The 8847-nt window shown below is 67.1% G+C and overlaps 1 protein-coding gene across 1 annotated transcript in view; it reads left to right on the forward strand.

The window, feature by feature from the left end:
* The window catches only part of PLCH2 (phospholipase C eta 2), a 65421-nt gene that overhangs the window by 40790 nt on the left and 15784 nt on the right, over positions 1 to 8847 (forward strand). The window contains exons 6-14 of the mRNA XM_039876920.1: positions 2369 to 2539; positions 2796 to 2889; positions 3054 to 3257; positions 3481 to 3596; positions 4859 to 5110; positions 5328 to 5435; positions 6320 to 6372; positions 6524 to 6622; positions 6738 to 6969. Of these exons, the coding sequence (XP_039732854.1) occupies positions 2369 to 2539; positions 2796 to 2889; positions 3054 to 3257; positions 3481 to 3596; positions 4859 to 5110; positions 5328 to 5435; positions 6320 to 6372; positions 6524 to 6622; positions 6738 to 6969 (1329 nt within the window). The remainder of the gene's footprint in view (positions 1 to 2368; positions 2540 to 2795; positions 2890 to 3053; positions 3258 to 3480; positions 3597 to 4858; positions 5111 to 5327; positions 5436 to 6319; positions 6373 to 6523; positions 6623 to 6737; positions 6970 to 8847) is intronic.

An 8847-nucleotide genomic window follows, 5' to 3' on the forward strand; every position in this document is an offset into this window, starting at 1 on the left:
CAAATGCACGCACACACACTCACGTAGCCTGATAGCTCTGCCAGGCACGGGCCTTGGTGGTCCCCCAGGGTTCCTGCAATGGATGGGTGGTCACGCTTGGCTGGAGCAAGGGGAGCTGACCAGCTCCACGCAGGGGTGTGTGCGTGAGTGGGGGGCTCGCGGGGCCCCTCCTGAAGGCCCCCCAGTGGGGACAGAGCCTGCCTGATCAGTGTGGAGCTGACAGATGGCTCAGACCTGCAGATCGGCATCCCCTGCGCCCCGTCTCCCCTGCCTTCCCCACCTCCAAGGGCATCTCTGGGGTCAGCAGACCCTTCCAGAATGGCAAGGCTGCCCCGAGGGCCTGACCACAGGCTGGCCAGCGCAGTGGGGTCCAGGCCTCTGAGGTGGGAGGAGGGGAGGGCCCCTCATGGAGTACATGGTCCAGCACTAAGTCTTGGTTTGAAGATGTCCCGTGTCGGGGCTCTGAGAAGCGTACCCTGCTTGCCCCTCCCGTAGGCACGCGGGGCCTCTCATGCACCAGGACTGCCCAGGCCCGGCTGCGTCGGCCTCCAGTGATCACCCAGGAAGCCCCGGGCGGTGGGCAGGCAGGCTGGGCTCCGGGCTGATTCCGGAGAGGAGTGAGTGGGAGGCTGTTGGCCATCGTCCCCAGTGGTTAGGACGGTGGAGACGACCCCGATTCCTGAGCGCCTGGGCCGCCCTGCCCTCTGCTCGGCCACCCTCTGCGGATGCTCAGAGCCAGGCAGGGGCTGACCTCGGCTGGCAGACAGGCCGGGGGTCAGCGTCAGCTTGGCCGCGCGACATCTCAGTGTTGTTTCTGCCCCTGGAGCTGCCTGATCAGAGGAGGGATCTGTGTGGTGGGTGAGGAGTGAACGTAGTGTCAGTAAGTCTAAGAGGACAGCGGGCTGTGGGCCCTGGGCCGGCTCCCGGCCAGCCTGTGCTTCCGGCTGCTGCCAGTCCCTGGTGTGAAGGGCAGCAGCCTGCCCACACAGGCGGTTTCTGGGACTCGGGCCTCCTAGGGGCCCCGTCATCACAGAGTGTGCTCAGTCACTGCTGGGGACAGCACGGAGCCCCACGGAACCCAGACCATGCTGTGGGAGGGATGCCCAGCTCTGCCCATCCCCAGCCACGTCCCCTGGGAGGGCTGCCAGCACAGCTCTGTCCCGAAGTGGCCCTCTGGCCTACAGGGTGTGCCCTGGCCAGTCTGTCCTGGCCAGTCTGATGCAGAGCTGCCCTCACACTTAGCGCCGGACACACCAGTGCATGTGGCTGTGGTCCTCACAGCAAGCTGGCCCTGTCCTAGCCTAGGTGTGAGCCCCCTGTGTGGGCCCCGGATCCTGGATGGAGACGTCGCGGCCCTGCCAGAACCTACCCAGCACCCAGCCCCAGCACCGGGCAAGGCAGCGGCCGGGGCACAGGGCAGGGCCCAGCTTTCCTGGGAGCCCTCCTCCCACTGGGGACAGGGACGGAGGGGTGGTGGAGACCACCCACCTCACTGGCGATGCTGCTAGTCCAGAGGGGATCTCACGACCTGGCATGCACCCTGGCCACCCCAGACTATGGGGCCATGTAAGGACAGACGACCCAGGGGGCCTGCAGGGCGGACAAGGGGCGCTGTCCATGGTGCTGACCGTTCTGTCCCAGCCCGGAGTATCATGCTGTCGCACAGCCCCCCATCGGGCTGGGAACTGTCTCCTGCACCTTCCGAGGTCCTCGTTCTTGCCCATCCCCGGGCGCCCACGCCACGTCCCACCTCAGGCCTCTGGTCTGTCCCTGGGCTCTGGCCCCTGGGAGCAGGGCAGCGCCTTGGCCCTCGGCGTCCCCAGGGTCTGACACCTCAGGGTGCTCCCCGAGCCAGCGGCTTCATGGAGGAGTCCATGGTCTTGTTGGGGCCCCGGTGGCTTTGCTTCTGGAGGTTCCTGGGGGTGTAGAGTGAGCCGCTCCATCTGCAGAAAGAACACAGTGGCTGAGACCGGGGTCCTCTCATTTCTGCTGTGGGGGGCAGAGCCAGGACCCTCCCGCATGCCTTCGGCCTGGGGCTCTGCTCACCGTGGGCAGACATCGTACTGACCACCCACAGCCCAGGGTGGGCGCTGCCCCACGTGGGGGGCTGTGCCAGGGCCAGGTTAACCCTGCAAGACCTGGACGGGGGGAGGGCAGGGTCAGGTCTGTGTTAAGGGGTCACTGCACGGCCTTGGTGGGAGTCACAGAGGGAGCCCAGGAAGTCACTGCTGTGAGGGTCCCAGGGAGCAACCGCGAGGCCACGACGTGGGTGGTGGATTGAGGTTTGGGGGTGACTGAGGGGTGGGGTGGGCCTGGAGGACCACGTGTGGCCCAGGCTGGGACGCAGGGAGACACAGAGGCATTGCAGGAGGCGGACACGGACGACCAGCAGGGCACTCTGGGCTTCGAGGAGTTCTGTGCCTTCTACAAGATGATGTCCACGCGCCGGGACCTCTACCTGCTCATGCTGACCTACAGTGACCACAAGGACCACCTGGACGCTGCCGACCTCCAGCGCTTCCTGGAGCTGGAGCAGAAGGTGCCGCAGGCACCCGGAGCCCGTCCCGGGGAGGCCGAGGGCCTGGGGACGTGGGCGTGGACAGGGTCCCCAGTCCACCTGCCACCGAGTCCTGTCACGTGACGCTGGGGGTGGCCGGGGAGCCCCTTGTGTGGGGAGCACACTGCAGAGCCCCAGCCCCACGGCGCTGAGCCCTGATCAGAGACGGGGCTGGGGCAGTGGCCACAGAGGTGAAGGGTGACGGCCGGCCTGGGCTCACGCCCCTTCCCTGGCCTAGATGACGGGTGTGACACTCGAAAGCTGCCGGGACATCATCGAACAGTTTGAGCCCTGCCCAGAGAACAAGAGTAAGGGGGTGCTGGGCATCGACGGTGAGTGGGTGTCACCTCGGTCCCGCAGTGCTGGGGCGGCCTGGACAGGACCCTTCGTGTCCCATGCGGCATGGGGGCGGGTGGTCTCGAGCGGAGCCCCGAGGTGGGGCCGGACCCCGGGGCCGGCCCCCGGGCTGAGCCGCCCCGCACCGGCCGCCCCGCAGGCTTCACGAACTACACGCGGAGCCCGGCCGGGGACATCTTCAACCCGGGCCACCACGGCGTGCACCAGGACATGACGCAGCCACTCAGCCACTACTTCATCAGCTCGTCCCACAATACCTACCTCGTGGGTGACCAGCTCATGTCGCAGTCACGGGCGGGCATGTACGCCCACGTGCTGCAGGCCGGCTGCCGCTGCGTGGAGGGTGCGTGGGGGGACCAGGGGTCCGGGCCCGGGCCGCGGGCGGCGTCTCCTGCGACGTGGCCCCAAGCAGCCCTCTGGGGTGTCTGGGCGTGGTCTCTGCCCCGCCTGGGCAGCGGCCGGGGAGGCCTCTCCCGGCGAGAGGCCCCCTTCTGGTGGGGTCCATAGCTGCGGGCCTCTGGCGTTGGCGGCCGGCCCCGGACCTGATCGAGATCTGGCCCCCGCAGTGGACTGCTGGGACGGGCCTGACGGGGAGCCCATTGTGCACCACGGCTACACCCTGACCTCCAAGATCCTCTTCAAAGACGTCATCGAGACCATCAACAAATACGCCAAGAACGGAGTGAGTGGTGGTGGACGCGGGGGTGGGGAGGGGGCAGGTGGGTGGGTGGGGGCTCAGGGCCCTTCCTGCCCCTCCCCACGTCCTGGGGCCAGCGGTTGGAGTGGCCGAGGGCTGGGATTGAGGTCTGCCGCTGAGGGTGGGGGCCGGGAGAGAGAAGGCGGTGGGCACAGGAGCCGACAGCCTGACGTGACAGGTGGGGCCGTGCACGGCACACGTACGAGCAGCCGGTCCACACACACTTGGTGGCAACGCCGGTGTCAGCCCCAACAGCGGCGGCGGGTCCGGCACTATTTACCCCCAAGAAGCTATTCTGTGTCCCGACCCAATCTACGGTCACTCAGCTATGGCATAGCCACGGTTGAACAAAATCCAATTTCGTCTCTGGACATAGAAGACCACCATCCAAACCGTCACGGCTACCTTGGATCCTGGCGGAAGGGGGCTGCAGGCGGGGAGGGAGGGAGCGGATTAACGAGGGAGGGACGAGTGAGGCTGGCTGAGTGAGGCTGGCTGGGAAACAGAAGCAGAGGCCCCCTCGGGGCAGGGGCCCGGGATACCCAGGTCTCCGGAGCTGCCGAGGAGCCAGGTGCCAGCTGGGGTCCCAGGCAGGGCCAGCGCTGTCTTCGCAGGCACGGGCTCCCCACAAGGGCCGGGCCGGGCTGCGGGCGTCACTGCCTTGCCCCAGCCCAGTTTGCCCTAAAAGCATCCCAGGGCTTGGCCGTCTCTTGCTCCGGTCCATGTCCTTTAGGTCTGAGTGACCTGCTTTTTCTGAAAGGATCACGTTGCCTTTTGGCAAAAAAATCCAAGTAAAATGTGCACACGGTTAACTGAGGAACGTGTAAGGAAAAGCCCGGTCCACAGCCCCTGCCGCGCGGGACGCGGGACGCGGGACGCCAGCCGGTGCCCCCTTCGCTGCGGGGCCAGTGCCGGGACCCCAGGGCCATCCCAGGACGGGGCCTCTGGTGTCGTGGTCCACGGGGTCCCCTTCCTCGTGGTCTCTCCGTCGCTCCACGTTGCACCCCAGTCCAGCCCACGCGTCATGGATAAACCACAGTTTGCCGACTTGCGCTGATGTTTCTTTTTGTTTTCCTGGAGTTTCTAATCGCTGTTGTTTTTCCTGTTGGGGAAGAAGCGTGCGCCTCCTCCACTCGTCCCTAAGACCCCCGACTCCTTTCCCACCCACTCGGCTGCTTCTCGAAGCCGTCGGCGGCCCCCCGCCCGGAGTGGCCGGCAGCCCCATCCACCCTGGGCTCCTGGTGCAGACCACTTCTCGTTCGCCGGGGTCCTACACGGGTGGGGCCCTCCCTGGCCTCACCCTGCTCCTCCCGTCTTGGGGTGCCAGGTACCCAGTGATCCTGTCCATCGAGAACCACTGCAGTGTCGTCCAGCAGAAGAAGATGGCCCAGTATCTGACCGGCATCCTCGGGGACAAGCTGGACTTGTCGTCACTGAGCAGCGAGGACACCACCATGCTGCCCTCTCCGCAGGAGCTCAAGGGCAAGATCTTGGTGAAGGTGAGCCCGGCCCCGGGGCCTCCGACTTGGGGCCACGGGTTGGCAGATTGGAGCGGTCAGCGTAGGCTGTCCGTCTGTCCACGGTGGCCACTCAACCTGGGGACCTCCACACGCACACCCAGGCCTTACAGCCCCGTGACACTGCAGCCAGGAAATGGGGGGCTGGCCTGAGAAAGGCACCTCGCTCTGCGGCTGCCCCCGGTACCGCCTCCCGCAGGGCAAGAAGCTCCCGGCCAGCATCAGCGAGGACGCGGAGGAGGGCGAGGTGTCCGACGAGGACAGTGCCGACGAGATCGACGAGGACTGCAAGCTCCTGGACGGGGATGTGAGTGGGGGCCGGGGAGGTGGGGGGGCTGTGGCGGACGCCCGGGATAGCTGGCCGAACCACCAGGCTGCTGGGCACACACTCGGCCTGAGGACGTCGCCCACCCCTGGGACACGTACCCCGAGTTCCAGCTGCTGTGCCGGAGCATCTGGGCACACAGCACTGGTGGTCCGTCTGGGCTCCCCTTTCCAAGCCAACTCTTGGGGCTCCGTGTGCTCAGCCTGCCCACTCCTCTGGCTCCCGTCAGCAAGTGGGGGCAGTGCTGGTGGAAGGGGTCCTCCTGCGTACCCCGCCACCCCGCCCACGCCTGCGCCTGCCTGGGCTCTGACCCGGAACACCTCCTTCCTGGCCTCCAGCTCCCCACTGGGTAGCCCAGCGGTCCTGCCCGGCCATCCCCAGCCCCACCTCCGAGCAGTGCTGGCCCAGAGCCAGCCTGGCCTTGCTGGGGTCCCAGCCGTCACCTCCCCAGAGTGCTGTCTCCTCCTCATTGTAGCTTTGCTGTGGGAGGGGGGATGGGAGGCTCAGGAAGGGCTTCCTGCCCCCTGCTCACAGCCTCTGTAGTTAGCACCTTCTCCCTCAGGGCCCTGCCCTGAGCAGCCCGGGCTCGGGGGCTGTGAAGGCCGCATTTCTCCCTGCGGGGCCCGCAGGATGTGAGGATAATCGTGCAGGAAATCCCCGCCTGGCCGCGGACTGTTTCGGCCCCGAGGCAGTGATTTCTCCTGCTTCGCTGTGCCCATGCTTGGCCCAAGGGGAGGGCAAACCTGGTTCTGTGAGGTCTTCTTGCACCCGCTCCAGCCCGGGCCCAGAGCGTTTAGAGGCCCAAGGCCCAGGCTGTGCCCCAGTGGGGTCCAAGTTCATCAGGGTCACTCCGGGGACTGCCCCAGGCAGAAGGGAGCCTGGAGGCGACGCTGGCCAGCGCCCGGGCATGGCCAGCCAGGTACTGTCTCGCCCCTGCCCATCCGAGGACACTGGGGACTCCAGACCCGGAGCTGCTGAGTCCAGAGTGGCCGCCGGGGGCACTGACCCCCTTACCCTTGGCCCGGTGGGCCAGGCGCCCTGTGAGTGCTCGGCTGGGTCCCCCCGGGCAGCGTGGTGCAGCTGAAGGAGGCTGCTTTCCAGCGCAGGGTTCAGGCCTGCTCGGCACTGTCTGCAGCCGGGGCGAATCGCGTGCCTGCCGTGTGCTACAGGTGGGCAGTGTGGCTGCAAGAACCGCCCCGTGGCATAGGAGGGAGGCTGCAGCCAGAGCCGCTGGGAGAGGCCCAGCCGGCCCGGCTCCCAGCAGGCCCTGCGGCCCTGCCCCAGATCCTGGGGTGTGCTGCTGCTGCTGCCCGCGGGGCTGGGGACTGATGCCGGGCCTGGCCGGTGGCTGTTGCAGGCCTCCACCCATCGGAAGCGTGTGGAACACATCGCCAAGAGGAAACTGGAGTCCCTAATCAAGGAGTCGAAGATTCGAGACTGTGAGGACCCCAACGACTTCACAGTGTCCACGCTGTCCCCACTGGGGAGGCCCGGGGGCAAGGCAGAGCGTAGAACGGTGAGCGGCATGGACCCTGGGGCCACTGGCGGCCAGGCGGGGCTCCAGAGCATGTCTGTACACGCCTGTCCACGTGTGCGCACATGTCCACTTGTGTGTGTAGACACGCACATGAACCTGTGCACACACGCACACCTGCACACAGAGCTGCATGGGACCCACGGCCTTCGTCACGTCATGGGGGGATAGTGTGCTCTGTGTTTGTGGCTGGCCACCTAGCCTGTCCCCTGGAGGCCTGGGAAGGGAACTTAGGCATTGCCTGGGGGCCAAAGGCCCCGCTGCTGACCGGTCTCCTGAGTGACAGGGAGCATTTCGCAGAGAGGGTTAGTAGGGTGGCTTACCTAGGGTCTCGGAGCCCAGCCAATGCTGGGGAGCTGCCCAGACTTGTGGGGCAGTGCGGCTGGACACATTGGGATGGGGGCTGTGAGGGCAGACGTGCCAGGCTGGGTCAGGGAGGCTGAGCCGTCGGGGTCTGTCCTGGAGGGGAACAGCGAACTTCGAAGGACAGGCCCATCGGCCACGCGGCCGGAGCAGTGGTGGTGCCCCAGGGCTTGTGGCAGGCAGGTGGCCGCCCCGGGAGCGAGCGGGGCTCAGGCCAGCCCAGCAGGCCTGTTTGCAGGTGAGCAGGGCTCCAGTGGGTGGCGGGTGCCCACCCTGTCACAGACCTTGGTCACAAACCTCGCCACTGTCCGAGCCCTGGGACATGCGGGAAGGCAGGCCGGGGTGAGGGGGACTGGCCCCCCATGGAGTATTTAGATGAGGGTGTGTGAGTCCCACCCACGGGGTACGAGGTGCAGCTGGCACCGGTGTAAACTTGAGGGCTGCTCCGTGCAGGTGGCTGTCACAGGCCCCTTTCCGACAGGAAGTCATTTATTTTCAGTCTCCAGACATCTAGGTGGAGAAAACAGCGCCTGAGGCCCCAGCGGGTGGGCAGGCGGGCAGGGTGCCCGGTGCGGCACTGCTCAGCTAGGCAGGGGCGATGTGGGGGCGCCACCTTCCCTCAGCCTGGGGGCGCACAGCAGGGCAGCTGGGCCCCGGGACCTTGCTTCTGAGCTGCCTTCTGTGGGGCAGGGGGTAGGCACTCGGGGAAGGCTTCTTGGGGGAGGAGGCAGACAGAAGTCCGGCTGAGCTGCCAGGTGTGGGGACTGGGGGATGGGGAACCCCACCCCACCTGTAGCACCAGGCCCCCCGAGTGGGTGGAACACAGAGCCATCTGAGGGGGCCCAGGCAGGGGCGGCTGTCTGGGCCGGTGGGGCCATGGACACGCCCCACATGCCTGTCTGTCCCATCTGCCACCGGGCCAGAGGCCATAGGCCCCATTCCCTGGGTCCCAGTGAGGGTCCCCGTGGGACAGGCTGGGTGTGTGGGGCGCAGCAGGAGTGGCTTCTGGAGGGGCAGAGGCGGACGGGCCAGGAAGGGGACACACAGGCCTTGTCCACTGTGGAAGCCCAGCCCCCCGACCCCAGCGCGGCCAGGACTGGGCCTTCTCGGTCGGAGAGCCCTGCTGGCTGTCGTCCGTCCGAGGTGTGGGCACTGCGCGGTTGTCCAGGCCACCTTGCCTGCCCAGCTCTGCGTGAGCTCTGGGCTGCGTGCTGGCCCTCCACTGCCCACAGCCCTGCCGTCCACAGCCCCCAAGGTCGGCGCTGTGTCGCCCGCCAAGCTCACAGTGCGGGGGTGACCGCGGATTCTGGCCACGGCCACGGCCACTCGGGGACACTGGGCTGGCTCACGCTCGTTGGGCCCAGGTCCACAGGCCCTTGTGCGTGGGTTTGGGGCGAAGCTTAAAGAGCTGCCAGCACGTTGGCTTCCACTGTCTCTGAACACCCCAGATGGGCTCCCTGTACCCCAGACAGGCTCTCCATACCTCAAACAGGCTCC

Source organism: Pteropus medius, unplaced genomic scaffold (genome assembly GCF_902729225.1).
Source record: "Pteropus medius unplaced genomic scaffold, Ma_sr-lr_union100, whole genome shotgun sequence".
NCBI classification, from domain to species: Eukaryota; Metazoa; Chordata; class Mammalia; order Chiroptera; family Pteropodidae; genus Pteropus; species Pteropus medius.